The sequence below is a fragment of the Rana temporaria genome, chromosome 10, assembly GCF_905171775.1.
Source record: "Rana temporaria chromosome 10, aRanTem1.1, whole genome shotgun sequence".
NCBI classification, from domain to species: domain Eukaryota; kingdom Metazoa; phylum Chordata; class Amphibia; order Anura; family Ranidae; genus Rana; species Rana temporaria.
Window position 1 is genome coordinate 16,460,474 of NC_053498.1, and position 21,671 is coordinate 16,482,144.

General features: G+C 45.2%; 1 protein-coding gene across 1 annotated transcript in view; it reads right to left on the reverse strand.

Moving 5' to 3' along the window:
- TMEM145 (transmembrane protein 145) overlaps positions 1 to 21,671 on the reverse strand; it is a 117,301-nt gene that overhangs the window by 42,380 nt on the left and 53,250 nt on the right. Inside the window, exons 3-6 of the mRNA XM_040327292.1 lie at positions 12,378 to 12,455; positions 12,206 to 12,292; positions 4,998 to 5,099; positions 2,562 to 2,646 (exon numbers count right to left, since the gene is read on the reverse strand). Of these exons, the coding sequence (XP_040183226.1) occupies positions 2,562 to 2,646; positions 4,998 to 5,099; positions 12,206 to 12,292; positions 12,378 to 12,455 (352 nt within the window). The remainder of the gene's footprint in view (positions 1 to 2,561; positions 2,647 to 4,997; positions 5,100 to 12,205; positions 12,293 to 12,377; positions 12,456 to 21,671) is intronic.

The following is a 21,671-nucleotide window of genomic DNA, read 5'->3' on the forward strand; positions in this document are numbered from 1 at the left end:
TCTACTGACACCGGAAAGTGCTCTACTGACATCATCCACTGACACCGCCCAGTGCTCTACTGACATCATCCACTGCCCTTCTGACACCGCCCAGTGCTCTACTGACACCGGAAAGTGCTCTACTGACATCATCCACTGACACCGCCCAGTGCTCTACTGACATCATCCACTGCCCTTCTGACACCGCCCAGTGCTCTACTGACACCGGAAAGTGCTCTACTGACATCATCCACTGACACCGCCCAGTGCTCTACTGACATCATCCACTGCCCTTCTGACACCGCCCAGTGCTCTACTGACACCGCAAAGTGCTCTACTGACATCATCCACTGACACCACACAGTGCTCTACTGACATCATCCACTGCCCTACCGACCAGTGCTCTACTGACATCATCCACTGCCCTACTGACACAGCCCATTGCTCTACTGGCATCCTCCACTGCCCTACTGACACCGCCCAGTGCTCTACTGACATCATCCACTGCCCTACTGACACCGCCCAGTGCTCTACTGGCATTATCCACTGCCCTACTGACACCGCCCAGTGCTCTACTGACATCATCCACTGCAATCCTGACACTGCCCAGTGCTCTACTGACATCATCCACTGCCCTACTGACACCGCCCAGTGCTCTACTGGCATCATCCACTGCAATACTGACACCGCCCAGTGCTCTTCTGACATCATCCACTGCCCTACTGACACCTCCCAGTGCTCTACTGACATCATCCACTGCCGTACTGACACCGCCCAGTGCTCTACTGACATCATCCACTGCAATACTGACACCGCCCAGTGCTCTTCTGACATCATCCACTGCCCTACTGACACCGTCCAGTGCTCTACTGACATCATCCACTGCCCTACTGACACCGTCCAGTGCTCTACTGACATCATCCACTGCCCTACTGACACCGCCAGTGCTCTACTGGCATCATCCACTGCAATACAGACACCACCCAGTGCTCTACTGACATCATCCACTGCCCTACTTACACCGCCCAGTGCTCTACTGACATCATCCACTGCCCTACTGACATCGCCAGTGCTCTACTAACATCATCCACTGCCCTACTGACACCGCCCAGTGCTCTACTGAAACCATCCACTGCCCTACTGACACCACCCAGTGCCCTACTGACACCACCCAGTGCCCTACTGACATCAGTATCAATACACATGCACACACACGTATGTGTTTGAGCTTTAGGGTGCACACTCTAATGCAAAAGGCTGCACACACCTATGGTTGTCTTTATACTTGTCTATTTTTTTCATATGCATTACATGGTGGATTAATGTGACTAGAAGTTTACACACAATATATAACATTTGTTGTGCTTTTCTTTCTGGTCACAGGAAGGGACAAAGGAACTGCCTTTCCGGCAGGATTAACGGGTATTTTATGTACTTTCTAAAAATGTTCCAAGACTTGGTTCACACCAGCGCAGAACTACCAGGGTCGCAAAGGTTACACGTTTGAGGGGGCCACAGTGGGGTTGCTGGCTGCAGGGTTCTGAGCTGAGAGCATCTCTCTTGTTCAGCCCAGAGCCTGCACTCGACAGTAACACCTCCTTCAAATGAATGGGAGAGGAGAGAGACGATCTGCTCCTTCGCCTCCTGTCCCTCTCCTCCTGTGTGTATCCTGAGAAGTTTGAAGCAAAGCAGCTGAATTTGATCATTGAGCTGCTGGGCTTCACACTTTCTGCAGTGCACACACAGCAGGAGAGGGGCAGGAGGAGACGGAGCAGATCGTCTCTTTCCTCTCCCATCTCTGGGAGGGAGGTGGAACTGTCAGTGCAGGCTCTGGGCTGTATGAGAGAGATGCTCTCAGCTCGGAGTCCTGCTGAGGAGAAACTGATGAGGAGTCACTGATATGCAGGACTGATAGGCAGCATTTATAAGCACTGATAGGTGGCATTGATAGGCAGCACTGATAGGCGGCATTGATAGGCAGCACTGATAGGCGGCATTGATGAGCACTGATAGGCTGCACTCATTATCAGTGTAAACAATATACTGACTGTCTTGTCGGTTAACGGCTCTCCTTTCCTCACACAGACACAGCATGGGAGGAAAGGACTGCCGAGAACCAACAGGTCTGTTTACATGTGATCAGCTGATCACATGGTAAAGAGCCGCCATGACTGGCCCTTTACCGCGATCTTTGATCAGCTGTGTCTGAAGAATGGATTCCAGGAAGTAAACACTGCATTAGTCATCTGCCCTTTCTCAAGATGGCCACTGCTAAAAATGCTAGAGGTTGTTTTTTCAAGAGATTTCTCATCCTAATAAAGCTTGGAAGCATGAAGCATGGATGGATAGGTGAGTTTTATATTACAATGAATTGAATAGTGCTTTTGGTTTGTGCTGCTCAGATGCAGTATAGTTCCACTTTAAGATCTTTTTGTCACATGGTTCTCAATGAGGATAACCTTGACTTTTTCATTTAAGTCCTGGACTCCAACCTGTCCTTCACTTCCAGTTCCTAACCCTCCTGTGTGCTAAACATCCCAAAACCCAAAGAAAGGTATCATAAATGTAAAATAAATACTGACCAAACTCATCTGCAGAGAAGTGTCTCGTCCAGAAGGATTTTCCATTTGTCAGGGTCATCTCATACTCCAACTGTAGACCATCTCCCTGCAGAGAGTAACAGTGTTAACAAGAAGGTGTGTAATTAGCACGTGAGATGGTAAAAATAAATAAGAAATCTCTCCCGTTAACAGCTAGCTTCCAGTTTTGGACTGACCACACTGTGCAATACAGGATGCCAGTACAAACACAGATTTACACCCATGCTAAAGAACAAGGAGTGGTCTTTTATACCTTCCTGGAGCTCCCCTTTAAAAGGAAACTGTAATTTTAGTATGGTTATACCTTATTACTGGCCTCTATGTTTTACCATCAGTTTTTCCATTAGAAAAAGTCAGATGGGGCATACACACGGTCAGGATTCCCCACCAAAAGCTCTCATCTGACTTTTTCAGACGGGAAAACCGATCGTGTGTACGGTGGGCATCACACCTAGTTGCCCTGTCTTTTCTGCTGGCTTGTATACATTGTTGGGCAATTTCTAGGCATTTTGCCAAGGCACGCCTAAAGAAACCTCAAAGCACCCTGCTTCAAAAAGGCTGGGCTAGCCTATAATATCTGCCCCCAGACCTTGATGAGTAGGTCCCTGGTGACTGGTCAGCAAGGCACAAAAAGTCACATTGTAAATTGGTAGATTGAGTGCCTAGTACTGAAAAGATCTTCTACGGTCTGGTGGCATTCCAGGGAAGGTCGGTGTGAACCAAGATTCTCTCTACAGGGAGTGCAGAATTACTAGGCAAGTTGTATTTTTGAGGATTAATTTTATTATTGAACAACCATGTTCTCAATGAACCCAAAAAACTCATTAATATCAAAGCTGAATATTTTTGGAAGTAGTTTTTAGTTTGTTTTTAGTGTTAGCTATTTTAGGGGGATATCTGTGTGTGCAGGTGACTATTACTGTGCATAATTATTAGGCAACTTAACAAAAAAAATATATATACCCATTTCAATTATTTCTTTTTACCAGTGAAACCAATATAACATCTCAACATTCACAAATATACATTTCTGACATTCAAAAACAAAACAAAAACAAATCAGTGACCAATATAGCCACCTTTCTTTGCAAGGACACTCAAAAGCCTGCCATCCATGGATTCTGTCAGTGTTTTGATCTGTTCACCATCAACATTGCATGCAGCAGCAACCACAGCCTCCCAGACACTGTTCAGAGAGGTGTACTGTTTTCCCTCCTTGTAAATCTCACATTTGATGATGGACCACAGGTTCTCAATGGGGTTCAGATCAGGTGAACAAGGAGGCCATGTCATTAGTTTTTCTTCTTTTATACCCTTTCTTGCCAGCCACGCTGTGGAGTACTTGGACGCGTGTGATGGAGCATTGTCCTGCATGAAAATCATGTTTTTCTTGAAGGATGCAGACTTCTTCCTGTACCACTGCTTGAAGAAGGTGTCTTCCAGAAACTGGCAGTAGGACTGGGAGTTGAGCTTGACTCCATCCTCAACCCGAAAAGGCCCCACAAGCTCATCTTTGATGATACCAGCCCAAACCAGTACTCCACCTCCACCTTGCTGGCGTCTGAGTCGGACTGGAGCTCTCTGCCCTTTACCAATCCAGCCACGGGCCCATCCATCTGGCCCATCAAGACTCACTCTCATTTCATCAGTCCATAAAACCTTAGAAAAATCAGTCTTGAGATATTTCTTGGCCCAGTCTTGACGTTTCAGCTTGTGTGTCTTGTTCAGTGGTGGTCGTCTTTCAGCCTTTCTTACCTTGGCCATGTCTCTGAGTATTGCACACCTTGTGCTTTTGGGCACTCCAGTGATGTTGCAGCTCTGAAATATGGCCAAACTGGTGGCAAGTGGCATCTTGGCAGCTGCACGCTTGACTTTTCTCAGTTCATGGGCAGTTATTTTGCGCCTTGGTTTTTCCACACGCTTCTTGCGACCCTGTTGACTATTTTGAATGAAACGCTTGATTGTTCGATGATCACGCTTCAGAAGCTTTGCAATTTTAAGAGTGCTGCATCCCTCTGCAAGATATCTCACTATTTTTGACTTATTCAGAGCCTGTCAAGTCCTTCTTTTGACCCATTTTGCCAAAGGAAAGGAAGTTGACTAATAATTATGCACACCTGATATAGGGTGTTGATGTCATTAGACCACACACCTTCTCATTACAGAGATGCACATCACCTAATATGCTTAATTGGTAGTAGGCTTTCGAGCCTATACAGCTTGGAGTAAGACAACATGCATAAAGAGGATGATGTGGTCAAAATACTCATTTGCCTAATAATTCTGCACTCCCTGTAAAGCAAGCACTTCAACCCCCCAGCACCCAAATCTAAGGCGCCTAAGCTAAGCTTAGTGTGTAGTGAACGGTTTCTTAAACTCAGAATGTACAGTAAGTATGTGGTGTCCATAATATCTCACCCCACACTTGCTGAGCGCTATGTACCACCATCTCTCACGGACGGACCGGAAGCTCCTCCCACTGTTGCAGCTCAAGTAGCTCTGCCCATTCTCTTTTGTCACCTGAAGAAGGAAGACCAACATGGGTACAGTCAGACTAGGAAATTGGATTTTATCCAACACACAACCAACAAAATGTTGATGAGTCCTATGAAATTACAGAAAAAAGGTTAACCACATCTGAACATATTTGCGCCATTTTGGTTTGTTAAGCCCTGTACACACGATCGGATATCTGATGGAATCTAATCTGATGGATTTCTTCAGTGGATATCCGATAAAGCTGACTTTCATCAGTCTTGCCTACACACCATCAGTCAAAAATCCGACCGTGTCCAACGTGGTGACGTAAAACACTACCACGTGCAGAGAAAAATGAAGTTTAATGCTTCCGAGCATGCGTCGACTTGATTCTGAGCATGCATGGATTTTTCTCCGATGGAGTTCCACACAGAAGATCGTTTTTTTCTATTGTTTTTTATCCATAGGAAAATTTTAAAACATGTTCTATTTTTTTTCACCGATGGAAAACAAACCGATGGGGCCCACACACGATTGGTTTGTCTGATGAAAACGGTCCATCGGTCCGTTTTCATCAGACAAACCGATCGTGTGTACAGGGCTTTAGATATATCACCTAAAGTGTCTTGTCATATATGTTCAATAAGTGCAAAAAATACCTGACTTTCTGTGGTATCTGCCTCTAATGACTGTTATCATTATTCTTTCTCTGATCTACAGAACATGCTCCCATATTATAGAAAAGAGGAGAGGGGGAAGCGTTCTCCAATCCCATTTTGCGATGAAAAAGCTGTTCCTCCATAGATACAGTTTAGTGAGTGAGCATTGTCACCTTAGGGCAGGGCTTTTGTTACTGGCAAACCACCAGGTGAAAATAAAGAATATGTTAAGAACCAGACAAAAAAACAAATGCAACCACCACATCTAAGAACTGGTAAGCTATAAATATAATACATTTTTATTCTTGGGTTTAGACACACATTAAAGTGGTTGTGAATCTCAGACTTGAAATATTAACAAAGCATATCTCTTTATAGTGTGTACTTGTCTCATTTAAGAGCACTACGTTTAATTTCTGTTTGCTGCTTTGTTTCTCTGCTATCAGCAAAGTTACCCTTTGAAATGTTTGAATGTGACCAGGGCCAGTGCTTAACTATCTTGCGCCCTAGGCAAGACTAGGAGGAGGGGTGCGGCCGGAGTGTCGTTAGTCTTGCCTAGGGCCACGCAGGTGACAGGATCAGAGAGCGGACTCACCAGCTACATTCAGAGTTCCTCCTCCTCTGCCGACCTCATGCCCGCCTACTCCGCCTCTCCAGCTGTGCCCGCCTCCTCCGCTGACCTCATGCCCGCCTCTCTAGCTGTGCCCTCCTCCTCTGCCAACCTCAAGCTTGCCTCCTCCGCCTCGTGTTCCCTGGCCAGGCTAACAGGGAAGTCCACGGGCCGAGGCTGTGCCCCCTACGCAGCAGTGCACCCTAGGCAAAACTAGGGGGGGGGGCTGTGGTCAAGGTGTGATTGGTCTTGCCTAGGGCCGCACAGGTGACAGGATCAGAGCTTAACTATCTTGTGCCCTAGGCAAGACTATGAGGAGGGGTGCGGCCGGGGTGTCGTTAGTCTTGCCTAAGGCAGAGTTCCTCCTCCTCTGCCGACCTCATGCCCGCCTACTCCGCCTCTCGGCTGACCTCATGCCCGCCTCTCTAGTTGTGCCCGCCTCCTCTGCCAACCTCATGCTTGCCTCCTCCGCCTCGTGTTCCCTGGCCAGGCTTACAGGGAAGTCCACGGGCCGAGGCTGTGCCCCCTACGCAGCAGTGCACCCTAGGCCAACCTAGGGGGAGGGCTGTGGTCAAGGTGTGGTTGGTCTTGCCTAGGGCCGCACAGGTGACAGGATCAGAGCTTAACTATCTTGCGCCCTAAGCAAGACTAGGAGGAGAGGTGCGGCCGGGGTGTCGTTAGTCTTGCCTAGGGCAGAGTTCCTCCTCCTCTGCCGACCTCATGCCCGCCTACTCCACCTCTCCGGTGACCTCATGCCCGCCTCTCTAGCTGTGCCCACCTCCTCTGCCAACCTCATGCTTGCCTGCTCCACCTCGTGTTCCCTGGCCAGGCTAACAGGGAAGTCCACGGGCCGAGGCTGTGCCCCCTACGCAGCAGTGCACCCTAGGCAAAACTAGGAGAGGGCTGTGGTCAAGGTGTGGTTGGTCTTGCCTAGGGCAGCGGACTCACCGGACTCAGCAGCTACATTCAGAGTTCTGCCTCCTCTGCCGACCTCATGCTCGCCTACTCTGTCTCTCCAGCTGTGCCCACCTCCTCCATTGACCTCATGCCCGCCTCTCTAGCTGTGCCCGCCTTCTCCGCCATCTTAATCCTTGCCTCCTCCTCCTCGTGTTCCCCGTCCAGGCTAACAGGGAAGTCAGCGGGCCGTGGCTGCGGCCCCTAGGCAGCAGTGCACCCTAGGTGGCTGCCTAGTTCACCTAGTGGGAGCGCTTGCCCTGGATGTGACCATTGTCATGTTTGTGACAAAAGCAATGAAAGAAAGGCGCACCAGCCTAGTGTGTTACCGTTGACGGGTTTAATCAAATAAAATAATAATAGAAACTACTTACAAGAGAACTGACATGGAAAGCTTAACAGCAGCGTTATGATGAATACCCCTCGAACCACACTCCAAAATAAGGGGGGGATGTAGAGGTGTGTCACTGCCGGCTTACGCGTTTCGAGGCGTCAAGGGCCTCTTCATCAGAGCTGCTGTTAAGCTTTCCATGTCAGTTCTCTTGTAAGTAGTTTCTACTATTATTTTATTTGATTAAACCTGTCAACGGTAACACACTAGGCTGGTGCGCCTTTCTTTCTTTGCTTTTGTCGTTTTCTACCAGGACATCCCCCGTCCATGAAAGGCAGCAAGGCTTTTGTTACCGGTCTTTGACACTGTTGGTGTGTTCCATGTGGAATATTGAATAACTTTGGACAATTCACCCGTGCGCAGGAGTTTGTTTTCGTATTGTCATGTTTGTAAAGTTTGTAAAAAATAGTTCTCTGGGCTAACAGTAATTTTGACTGTTATGAATGTACAAAATATATGTAAACCGCTGCATAAACTAATGTCACTTTATAAGTACCTGTAATAATAATAATAATTTTACGATGTTTTCAATACAGTCATTTATAAACTGTACCACATAATTTGTGATTTATTATATAAAATGCCCTTGCAAAATTATCTACATTGGGAGACCCAAAAGAGAACTGAAGGATATGGGAACACTTGTGAGATATCATAGGATAAAAGCCCTTTGGGGGATTATTTTAAACAATTTCATAACTCTTTAGTGAAAAGACTGAAATTTAAAGGAATTTTCCACCCACAGCTATCCAACCGGTGTTAAGGGCAAACAATTAAAGAAAACATATGTAAAATTGTATGGCACCAAAAAACATTGTTTTCTCTTGGTAGACTAAGAGAACCATAGAAAAACATCCATGCAACGTGTGAAAGTGACTCTGTGGGACATGAAGTGACTCACGTAAGTTGATTTAATGCATTATAAGCAGATACAGTGGGCTTTTCATAGTGTCTCGCAATTACACTGTGCCGACTTTCTCCTACTGGCCAGGATGTGTGGGTGAGGCTGCAGTAGAATCACTATGAGGACGGTGCTAGAAGCTGGGATAACATGATCTGCACATTGTAGGATCAGTTGCCTAGCCATTTAAGAGCTAAGGAAAGAATAAACTATACAGATTTATATAGCAAAACCGCATGTGGATAGGATGAAAGCTTGGATGAAAATGAGAATCATTAGGCAGGTATGCTGTGCATCTTTATGAGTTACAATGCTACATTTATTTTTTCTCTTTCAAAGGTTTTTATTGAAAGATCAACATATGATAACAAGTATAATGTATCAATTAAAGGTATTTTAGTAGTTACGTGTAAAATAAAGAAACAGGTTACGGCAGGGCTCGACAAAATCCGGGCGCCCGGTCGCAATTGCAACAAGAAATAGGGACCTGGCGCCCCGGGGAAGCTTAGGCCTACAGAAAGGCTGCAAAGCCGCGGCCTCAATTACCGGCAGGCGAGGGCCCGCCGTGATCACGCGGCGGGGGAGGTGGGGGCGCATGGTGTCAGTTAATAAAATTGGAAAAAAGACAATTATTTTATAAAAATACATACAATACATTTATCTGCAGTAAAAAAAAAAATAAGGGTAAGGAAAGGTGGGGGGTGGACAGATGGCATGGGGTATTCCGGAGGCATAATCTATTGTTATAGTTTTATTATTGTTGCATATACAAATGTTAATTACCATGACTGGAGTACCTGGTGGTCAATGTGTGACCCATGGTTTCCATAGATCTTCATATCCTTTTAAATTTTCTTTATCTAGGGCTTCCATTTTCGCATGACAATGCTACATTTTTATGTCTTACAGGAATGGACCCTTATACTAAACTTGCCATGATCATAATTTATTATCCTGGCTATAGTGCGTATTCTTTAGCTCTTCTGGAGAAATGATACAGATTATAGTTTTCACCTATACTGGCTGCATTCTCCAGGTCAGCGATTCACTATATAGACATGTGCAGAATGAAAAAAAAAATTCATTTTGATTCGTTAATTACCGTATTTATCAGGGTATACCGCGCGCCGGCTCTAGGCTGGAGCTGAGCGTGGCCGAGCCTAGCCGAGTGTGCAGTACACTCGGCTCTAGGCTGCGGCGCTCAGAGACAGTGGGGATCGGCGTATATCGCGCACCCACGATTTTCCCCTGATTTTAAGGGGGAAAAAGTGCGCGGTATACGCCGATAAATATGGTAACTAATTTTGTTTAGTTAAATTTGTTAAATTTGTTTTTGGTATTCATTTCGTTTCATTTTGTTTATTTTCTTTTTAATTAAATTAGAAGTTTCCGAAGTCAACCAAATTGAATTCAATTAGACCGAATTGAATTAAATTTGATTGAATTCAGAATTTTTTTATTAAAATTGTATTTTTATTTGAATATGGCTGCCACATTTTTTACATCTAAGACTTGCACTATGCTTTCTTTACTCTAGAATACCATTGTTTCTGTGTGCCACACCTCCTTTGTTACATTAACCCACGCGTTGATTAACTTAAAGCGGTGGTTCACCCTCCATAACAACTTTTTAGCATAAAATTCGGCATAGTAGCGCGAGCTACAGTATGCCTGTCTTTATTTTTGTATCCCCGTACTCACTGTGCACTCGTAGATACAAGATTACGACTCCCCGCGGGGAATGGGCGTTCCTATGGAGAGGGAAGGTGATTGACGGCCGGCTCTGGCACGTCACGCTCCCCGAAGACAGCCGAAACAGGTTTCGGCTCTTCACGGCGCTATACGGCGCCTGCGCACAGACTATGCCGTCAATCACCTTCTCTCTCCATAGAAACGCCCATTCCCCGCTGGGAGTCGTAATCTTGTATCTACGAGTGCACAGTGAGTATGGGGATAAAAAAATAAAGACAGGCATACTGTAGCTCGCGCTACTATGCCTCATTTTATGCTAGAGGGGAATTTATTTTTATTTTTTTTATTAATAGGGTGAACCCTGCTGTAACCACTGTCTATTGATTAGTTTTGTTAATGTATGTTAAAGCGGTGTTCCGCCAAAAAACAAAAAAATGAAAAGCCAGCAGCTACACATACTGCAGCTGCTGAATTTTAATAATAGGACACGTACCTGTCCTGGAGTCCAGCGATGTTGGCACCCGCAGCTGATGTTTCCATTGTGCCGCCATTGCGAGTATGGGAACCCGGCAGTGTAGCCTTTTCGGCTTCACGCTGGGAACCCTACTGCGCATGCGCGAGGCCCCGCTCCTGTTGCCTATTGGCCCGGCTCCCGCGGGAGGGAGCCCCGCTGTGACGTCCCAGGAGTGGGAAATGATACCTGTCAAACAGATACTGTCCCCCCTCCCCCAAAAGGTCCCAATTGTGGCTCCAGAGGAGGGAGGAATAAGATGAACGGAAGTTCCACTTTGGGGTGGAACTCTGCTCTAAGTGTCCGTTAAAACTCAATAAACCGATGTATAAAAAGAAAAGAATTGCAATATGTTTACATTTCATATTAATTTCCAAATTCAAATTCAATTTAATTCGAATTAGAATTTCATTATTTCAGACAAATTTTATTTTGTTATTTCGGAGGCTTCCTTAACATTCGTTACTATTGTGATTCGGAATCCCGATACATCCGAATTTCCGAAAATTGTGTTTGAATTTCGATTCAGAACGAAACTAATTGCACATATCTATCACAAAGTACTGAAGCCAAAGGAGTGTCTTGACAACCAGGCAACTAGCAGCGTCCTAAAGAAATCAGCAATGAAGTCAGACACTATGGCCCAGATTCTCAAAGGACTTACGACGGCGTAGCGCCATGTACGCCGTCGTAAGTCCGAATGAGAGCCGTTGTATCTATGCGGCTGATTCTTAGAATCAGTTACGCATAAATTCGGCTAAGATACGAGCGGCGTAAGTCTCTTACACCGTCGTATCTTAGGGTGCATATTTACGCTGGCCGCTAGGTGGCGCTTCCGTAGATTTCTGCGTCGAATATGCTAATGAGCTAGATACGCCGATTCACGAACGTACGTGCGCCCGGCGTAGCAAGATACATTGTTTACGTAAGACATACGCCGGCGTAAAGTTACCCCACATAAAGCAGGGGTAAGTCATGTTAGGTATGGACGTCGGAAAACGTCGGAACAGCGTCGTGTTTTACGTCGTTTGCGCAAGTCGTCTGTGAATGGGGCTGGACGTAAGTTACGTTCACGTCGACTAGGCATTGAGCGGGCGTAATTTCATTTGAAAATTCGACGTGATACTGAGCATGCGTGCGCATGCGACGTTCAAAAAAAGCGTAATTTACGCGGGGTCATGATTTACATAAAACACGCCCCCCCCCTCATTTGATTTAGGCGCGCTTACGCTGGCAAAATTACGATACGCCGCCGTAACTTTACACGCAAGTGCTTTGTGAATACAGCACTTGCCTCCCTAAGTTGCGGCGGCGTAGCGCAACTACGATACGCTACGCCCGCCTACATTTACGCCGCTGACTGTGAATCTGGCCCTAAGTCTATGATGACCTAAAAAAAGGAGAGAAGGTTTTATTATTAAGGTCCTTACCAGACAGCCAGACCAAACATACTGTGTTGTCAGGTTGATTACTTGGTTGTTCTCTGGCCGGATCACAGACTCCTTCATCAGGCAGTCCTACAGAAAATAACACCAGTTGTAATACAGTTATCATTCAACAGATAATGCATGTCCCAAAATTTTGCTTCCAGCTCCAACTAACCTTGTTCCCATTTTTATACACTGCAGGCCACTGAGATGGGTCATCAAAGTACAGCAGAATGTTCTGGCAGCATTTAGCCTGTAAAAAAAACATGAAAGTATGAGTAAGGGATAAAGCGATAATTCTCCCGTTCTACAAGACTCTGGTCCGGCTGCACCTGGAGAGTGAGTTGTCCAGTTCTGGGCACCAGTCCTCTGGAAGGATGTACTGGAAATGGAGCGAGTACAAAGAAGGGCAACAAAGCTAATAAAGGGTCTGGAGGATATTAGTTATGAAGAAAGGTTACGAGCACTGAACTTATTCTCTCTGGAGAAGAGATGCTTGAGAAGGGATATGATTTCAATGTACAAATACCGTACTGGTGACCCCACAATAGGGATAAAACTTTTTCACGGAAGGGAGTTTAACCATTTTGTTGCTAAATGCCCAGGCCAGGTTTTGCGATTCGGCACTGCGTCGCTTTAACAGACAATTGCGCGGTCGTGCGACGTGGCTCCCAAACAAAATTGGCGTCCTTTTTTCCCCACAAATAGAGCTTTCTTTTGGTGGTATTTGATCACCTCTGCGGTTTTTATTTTTTGTGCAATAAACAAAAATAGATAGACAATTTTGAAAAAAATGCAATATTTCTTACTTTTTGCTATAATAAATATCCCCCAAAAACATATATAATTTTTTTTTTCCTCAGTTTGGGCCGATACGTATTCTTCTACCTATTTTTGGTAAAAAAAATCGCAATAAGCGTTTATCGATTGGTTTGCGCTAAATTTATAGCGTTTACAAAATAGGGGATAGTTTTATTGCATTTTTATTAATTATTTTTTTTTTACTACTAATGACGGCGATCGGCGATTTTTTTCGTGACTGCGACATTGTGGCGGACACTTCGGACAATTTTGACACATTTTTGGGACAATTGTCATTTTCACAGCAAAAAATGCATTTAAATTGCATTGTTTATTGTGAAAATGACAGTTGCAGTTTGGGAGTTAACCACAGGGGGCGCTGTAGGAGTTAGGGTTCACCTAGTGTGTGTTTACAACTGTAGGGGGGTGTGGCTGTAGGACTGATGTCATCGATCGAGTCTCCCTATAAAAGGGATCACTCGATCGATGCGCCGCCACAGTGAAGCACGGGGAAGCCGTGTTTACATACGGCTCTCCCCGTTCTTCAGCTCCGGGGAGCGATCGTGACGGAGCGGCTATAAACGAATAGCCACGCCGTCGTCCCGGATCGCTCCCCGCGGGTATCCGACCGCCGCATGTAGCGGGGGGGGGGGGGGGTCCCGACCCGTGGAAAGGCAGGGACGTACATGTACGCCCATATGCCTGTACGTGCCATTCTGCGGACGTACATATACATGCGGAGGTCGGCAAGTGGTTAACAAGACACGTGGCCACTCATTAAAATTAGAAGAAAAGCGGTTTAACCTTAAACTACGTTGAGGGTTCTTTACTGTAATGCCGCGTACAGACGATCGGACATTCCGACAACAAAACCGTGGATACATTTCCGACGGACGGATGTTGTTCTCAAACTTGTCTTGGATACACACGGTCACACAAATGTTGTCGGAAATTCCGAACGTCAAGAATGCGGTGACGTACAACACGTATGACGGCACTAGAAAAGGGGAAGTTCAATACCAGTCATGTTAGTAGAAGTTTGGTGAGAGACGATTCGCGCTTTTCAGCCTCATGCTTTCAGTCCGTTACAGCGTGACGAAAGTGCTATCTCCATTACGAAAGCTAGTTTTACCAGAGTGCTTCCATCTCGTACTTTATTCAGAGCATGCATGGAATTTTGTGCGTCGGGAATTGTCCACACACGATCGGAATTTACGAAAACGGATTTTGTTGTCGGAAAATTCGAGAACCAGCTCTCAAATTTTTGTTGTCGGAAATTCCGGCAACAAATGACCGATGGGGCCTACACACGGTCGGAAATTCCAAACAAAAGCTCCCATCGAACATTTGTTGTCGGAAATTACGAGCGTGTGTACGCGGCATAAGAGTGGCAAGGATGTGGAATTTCCTTTCACAGGTGGTGGTCTCAGCGGGGAGCATCGATAGTTTCAAAAAACTATTAGATAAGCACCTGAACGACCACAACATACGGGGATATACAAGGTAATACTGACATATAATCACACACATAGGATGGACTTGTGTCTTTTTTCAACCTCACCTACTATGCAACTATGTAAGGGTGTGGCAAAGGGTGGGTCCTATGGCTAAAGCCCTGTACACACGATCAGATATCCGATGGATTTTTTCGTCGGATATCCGATGAAGCTGACTTTCATCAGTCTTGCCTACACATCATCGGTTAAAAATCCGACCGTGTCCAAGCGCGGACACGGCGACGTGCTGAGAAAAATGAAGTTCAATGCTTCCGAGCATACGTCGACTTGATTCTGAGCATGCGTGGATTTTTGACAGATGGACTTCCACACAGACGATAGTATTTTTTTATCGTTTTTTTATCTATAGGAAAAATGTAAAACAAGTTCTATTTTTTTTCACCGATGGAAAACAAACCGATGGGGCCCACACACGATCGGTTTTGACCGATGAAAACAGTCCATCGGTCTGTTTTCATCAGACAAACCGATCGTGTGTACAGGGCTTTAAAGTCTTTTTAACAATGCAAACTTGTTTTTCTCATATTGGTAAAGTGCATCATCGACCAATTTCTCTTTGTGGTCCCATTGGGAAATTTCGTCATCAGGAAGTTTGAACCCCCATTAGCTTCTTATTCCTGTCAATGTTCCTTTTGAAGATTTTCCTTATTTTTTTTTTTTCGTTTTTTTGAAAATAGTTTTTATTGAGTTTTTGTGTGAAAAAAATAAGAAAAAGAGTTACAAAATAAAGCCTTTGGGCATACCCCGGCTTGGATAACATACATTGTAACTGTTCTATAAGTTCTAATACATCGATTGAAACAACTACAAAAAACTGCTCGTGCCATCAAATTAAAGAGATACTGGGGAGGATAACGGATCTGATGCCATATACACGGTCGTTTTTCGGCATGAAAAAAAATGACATTTTTCAACATGTAAAAAAAAAGATTTTTTTCGAACTTCATCATTAAAAACGATGTTGCCCACACACCATCGTTTTAAAAAAATGATGAACAAAGCACGGTGACGTACAAGACGTATGACGGCACTCTGAAGGGGAAGTTCTATTCACCTTTGGGCTGCTTTTAGCCGATTCCTTGTTAGTAAAAGACGATTCGCGCTTTTTTGTTTGTTACAGTGTGATGAATGTGCTTACTCCATTATGAATGGTAGTTTTACCAGAACGAGCGCTCCCGTCTCATAACTCGCTTCTGGGCATCGGCGGGTTTAAAACGTTGTTTTAGCTTACACACGATCATTTTTCAGAAGCCGAAAAACATTTTTTTGCTGTACATACCTCGTACAGCTATTTTCTTCCCCGGCTTCCGGGTAGGGCCTCCCGCGGGAGTGGGCATTCCTATCCAGCAGGTGATTGACGTGATGACAAAAACAACCCCCCCCCCCGTCGCATAAGAACGGCGAGTCGGCGCTATACGGCGCCTGCGCACCGACGTTCGGCTTCTTTCGGCAACTCGTGACACTCCTTATGCAACGGGGGTGGTCATTTTTGTCAGCACGTCAATCACCTGCTGGATAGGAACGCCCAGTCCCGTGGGATTCACTACCCGGAAGCCGTGGGGGAAAATAGCTGTACGAAGGTATGTACAGCGAAAAAAAAAAAAAAAATCAGCATACTGTCAATGTAGAGAGTGAGTACCATGTAATGTTAGAATTTTTTTTTAGAGTGAACCCCCGCTTTAAATTACGTTTTTAAAAATGTATTTGTTTTTAATGCCGAAAAACGACCGTGTGTACGCAGTATTATACTTCAGATGACCACTTCAGGGAGGGAAGCTAAGGTTAAGGATAATGCATCTAGGTATTTTTCCTTTGTTTTTAATCCAGGTCCTAATCTTACCAATAAGGAGGTGAGGTGGTGGAGAGCTGGACTGCGGTGTAGGTGAGTATTCCAATCTGCTATGGAAGTTCTTTTTATGGAAGCTCTCAAGCACACAAACAGCCCTTGGAGCAACATTTCAACATTTGTATTAAAAGGGAATCAACATATTGTTGAGAGTCCAGATAGAGTTTATTGGTCATAGTAATCATTTTAGGAAGAGGCATTGTGATTTAGGGAATCTAATGCCTCGTACACACGACCAGTTTTCCCGTCAGAAAAACCGACATGAAAGCTTTTGGCCGGGAAAACTGGCCGTGTATGCTCCATGGCAGTTTTCCCAACAGGAAAACCGCCGGAAATACCAGCGAGAAAAATTAGAACATGTTCTCTTTTTTCCTGCCGCGATTACCGACAGTCTTTTTCCCCGCAGTTTTTCTATGGGAAACACTGCGGTGGAGCATACACACGGCCAGGTTTCCCAGCCAAAGCCCTCATGGCAGTTTTTCTGTCAGGAAAACCGGCCGTGTGTAGGGGGAAAAAGCTTCCAAGCCTGTTCTCGGCTTTCCCCTTGGGTTTCCCGGTGGTAAAATGTCCGCCAGTAAACCCGTACGTGTGTACGGGGCATAAGAGGCCCCCTTCATCACTGCTTGACAATACTGGACTAGAAAAGATGGTCTGAACAAAAAGTTGGCAGATCTTGAAGTAATAATACGGCATTAAATCTGTTCCGGTCATCGGTCAGGCAGCAACCTCTTGAAACTGCCAAAATGTAGTCAATGCTTTTATACAGAATTGCTTTAGTCAATAAACTCTGTCTGGTCTGTCAAGAATATCTTGGCCCTCTCTTCTCTACACACTTGAGATCTTACTTATGAGGCCACAAACACTAATGAAATCAGACGGATGTTCTAACCCTCAATATTCTATCCAAAACCTAAAAAAGTTTTGGCCAAAGTTAAATTTACAGCAAGGACCTATCTGAGCATCTAAACGTATTGCACCACTGAGGCTGGGTTCACCTCTCAGTGGTTCCCAGCAGGAAAACACAATTAACTACAACAGAGAAAATGCAGCAAACATAGAATCCTCTGTACTACAGAGTGGTGAATTAGGGAAAGCACAACCTGCATACATTTTACAGTGTTTAATGTCAAGGAGGACAGGGAACCTTTGGCTTGGGCAACCAACAGCACCAACATCCTTTTATGTTAGAGTTTCCTGTAGTCTAAAAGTGTATTATATAAAATGAGCACTGTGGTTGGTGATCATTAGGGATGAGCTTCGAGTTCGAGTCGAACTCATGTTTGACTCGAACATTGCCTGTTCGCCGAACAACGAACAATTAGGGGTGTTCGCGGCAAATTCGAAAAGCCGCGGAACACCCTGTTAAAGTCAATGGGAGAAATCTAAAGTGTTAATTTTAAAGGCTTATATGCAAGTTATTGTCCTAAAAAGTGTTTGGGGACCCGGGTCCTGTCCCAGGAAACATGTATCAATGCAAAATTTTTTTTTAAAAACGGACGTTTTTTCAGGAGCAGTGAATTTAATAATGCTAAAAGTGAAACAATAAAAGTGTAATATTACTTTAAATTTCGTACCTGGGGGGGGTGTCAGAGAGGTTTCCCAGTGACGTACGAGGGTGCGTCAGAGGGGGCGGGGTCACGTGACGGGTGGCCGCTTCCCCTATATAAGTAATGTCAAAGCTCCAGCGTGTCATTCCGCTGGGCTGTGTCCAGCGGAAAGTGGAGCTCGGCTGCTGCGCTATGGACGGATGGATCTTCTCATCGCTGGACCGGACTGCTGATGACTCGTCGCTGGAGAGATCATCCGTCGCTGGATAGAAGACAACGTTGGAGCAGGGAGCCGCATCGACAGTGGATTACCACCGCTGGATTTTTTTTTTTTATTAATAAAGGATTTTTTTCTACGGTGTCTGTGTGTATTTTTTTTATTATTTACACTTCCTTCGTGAAATGGTAGAAGTACAGTGTACCCCATTACCAATTCACATGGGGGGCCAGGATCTGGGGGTCCCCTTTATTAAAGGGGTCCTCCAGATTCTGATAAGCCCCCCGTCCGCAGACCCCCACAACCACCGGGCAAGGGTTGTGGGGATGAGGCCCTTGTCCCCATCAACATGGGGACATCCTCCCCATGTTGAGGGCATGTGGCCCGGTACGGTTCAGGAGAGGGGGGGGCCGAACTCTGTCCCCCCCCTCTTTTCTGCGGCCGGCCAGGTTAACGTGCTCGGATAAGGGTCTGGTGTGGATTTTTGGGGGAACTCCACGCCATTTTTTTTTTTAATTTGGGGTGGAGTTCCCCTTAAAATCCACACCAGACCTGAAGGGTCTGGTATGGATATTTGGGGGAACCCCACGTAATTTTTTTTTTAAATTGACGGCGGGGTTCCCCTTAATATCCATACCAGACCTGAAGGGCCTGTTAATGGAATTTGGGGGGACCCCCAGGCTTTTTTTTTTTTTTTTTATGAATGAATCATCTCTGAATTGCCAGAGCCGACAATTCATTAGAGCCGCAAAGCCGGTTTTAAATGCCTTTTTTTCTTTCAGAAATGACACTTTGTGCAGGGACAGTTCTATGTACGGGAAACATGCGCTTTTTCACATGCTGACTTTACACCCCCCTAGGTACGAAATTTAAAGTAATATTACACTTTTATTGTTTCACTTTTAGCATTATTAAATTCACTGCTCCTAAAATAACGGCCGTTTTTAAAACTTTTTTTTGCATTGATACATGTTTCCTGGGGCAGGACCCAGGTCCCCAAACACTTTTTAGGACAATAAATTGCATATTAGCCTATAAAATTAACACTTTAGATTTCATATGTTCGAGTCCCATAGAATTTAACGGGGTTCTAAAGTTCACACGAACATTTGGTGTGTTCGTAAGTTCTGATACAAACCGAACAGGGGGGTGTTCGGCTCATCCTTAGTGATCATTGTGAAAGGTGCATGTTGTCTTAAAGCGGAGTTCCACCCAAAATAGGGAACTTCCGCTTTTCGGAACCATCCCCCTCTCCAGTGTCACATTTGACACCTTTCAGGGGGGAGAGAAATGCAGATACCTGTATAATACAGGTAGCATTTGCACCCACTTCCGGGCATAGATAGCCACAGAATCTGCGGATATCTACGCCACTTCCCATCTGGGAGACACACATGTCCCAGAAGACAGCAGGGACCATTTGGATTGCGTAGCGCGACTCGCACATGCGCAGTAGGGAACCAGAAAGTGAAGCCGCAATCTGAGGATTGAGGGACGGGTCGGCCTCGGGTGCCGACATCATGGGTGCCCTGGACAGGCAGGTGTCCTTATTTTTAAAAGTCCGCAGTTAAAAAAAAAAAGTTGGACTTCCACTTTAAAAGCATGGTTTTGGGGTACATGTACGGCAGCTTGATTGTCTTTGAGACATACTTTAGAGTGTACCTAATATAGGGTCACCAGACATCCCCAGTTTCAGGGGACAGTCCCCTGATTGAGGACACTGTCCCCGGACCAAATCTGTCCCTGGTTTTGTCCCCAGATTGGATTTAATAGGGGGCAGGGGCAATTTCAAAGACAATCAGTGCAGAATTAACCACTTAAGCCCCGGACCATTTTGCAGCTAAATGCCCAGGCCAGGTTTTGCGATTCGGCACTGCGTCGCTTTAACAGACAATTGCGCGGTCGTGCGACGTGGCTCCCAAACAAAATTGGCGTCCTTTTTTCCCCACAAATAGAGCTTTCTTTTGGTGGTATTTGATCACCTCTGCGATTTTTATTTTTTGCGCTATAAACAAAAATAGAGCGACAATTTTGAAAAAAATTCAATATTTTTTACATTTGCTGTAATAAATATCCCCCAAAAACATATATAAAAACATTTTTTTTCCTCAGTTTAGGCCGATACGTATTCTTCTACCTATTTTTGGTAAAAAAAATCGCAATTAGCGTTTATCGATTGGTTTGCGCAAAATTTAAAGCGTTCACAATATAGGGGATAGTTTTATTATTATTTTTTTTTTACTACTAATGGCGGCGATCAGCGATTTTTTTCGTGACTGCGACATTATGGCGGACACTTCGGACAATTTTGACACATTTTTGGGACCATTGTCATTTTCACAGCAAAAAATGCATTTAAATTGCATTGTTTATTGTGAAAATTACAGTTGCAGTTTGGGAGTTAACCACAGGGGGCGCTGTAGGAGTTAGGGTTCACCTAGTGTGTGTTTACAACTGTAGGGGGGTGTGGCTGTAGGTCTGACGTCATCGATCGAGTCTCCCTATAATCACTAGGGATCACTCGATCGATGCAGCCGCCACGGTGAAGCACGGGGAAGCCGTGTTTACATACGGCTCTCCCCGTTCTTCAGCTCCGGGGAGAAATCGCTCCGGGGCGGCTATTAACGAATAGCCGCGCCGTCGTCCCGGATCGCTCCCCGCAGGTTAGCGCCCGCCGCATGTACCGGGGGGGGGGGGCCATATGCCTGTACGAGCCATTCTGTGGACGTATATGTACATGCGGCGGGCGTTAACCAGTTAAAATAAAAAAATTAGAATTACACACCCCCCGCTCCGCCATGCCTACTAGCATAGGGGGGTTGTATTTTTCCCATTATCTGTGCCCCTTTCTGATGATCATGTGCTGGTCGGAGCGGAGGAAATATTTCTTCAGTTTTGGGTGCATGACCATTCAGCTCCGCTCACATGTTCTTCTGCCTTGGCTCAAATCCTGGACAGCCACCTGCCTATCTCCTTGCATTCCCTGGCGGAGTGATCTTCCTCCGCTCCCCATCCAGTAGTAGCCGGGGCCCGTAGAGTAAGACTTGAGAGGCTGTGAGGCGGGCGGCGACGGGCAGAGAGTCGCTGATTGTTGCCATTACTAGTAAAGAAAAAATATGTCCCCGGATTTCATTTTAAAAAATCTGGTCACCTTACCCTAATAGCGTACAATAGCTCTCACACACATACAGTACTCATGAAATCCCTCACGGGGTAAATCACAGAAACTGAAGTCAAAGGCGATCCAACAATCTGAAAAGTGGCCTGGATTTTTTCAGAAACACACTACAGTTCATTTACATTGTTTCCTATAGGACACGTTAACATGCATGCTTTTTTCAGCTGCTGCATATTTGTAAAGGGCAAGGATTTTTTTTTTAATGCAAAACGGTGCCATTTTGTTTTTTTTGGTTCAATATATTTCAATGGAGAAGCTGCAGAAAAGCATGTAATACGTTTTTTGCTGCAATTTGTGTTTTTTAACTTACCCAACAACAAATTGGCCCCAAAAAAAATAAAAAAATGCAAATCTCAGCAAAAT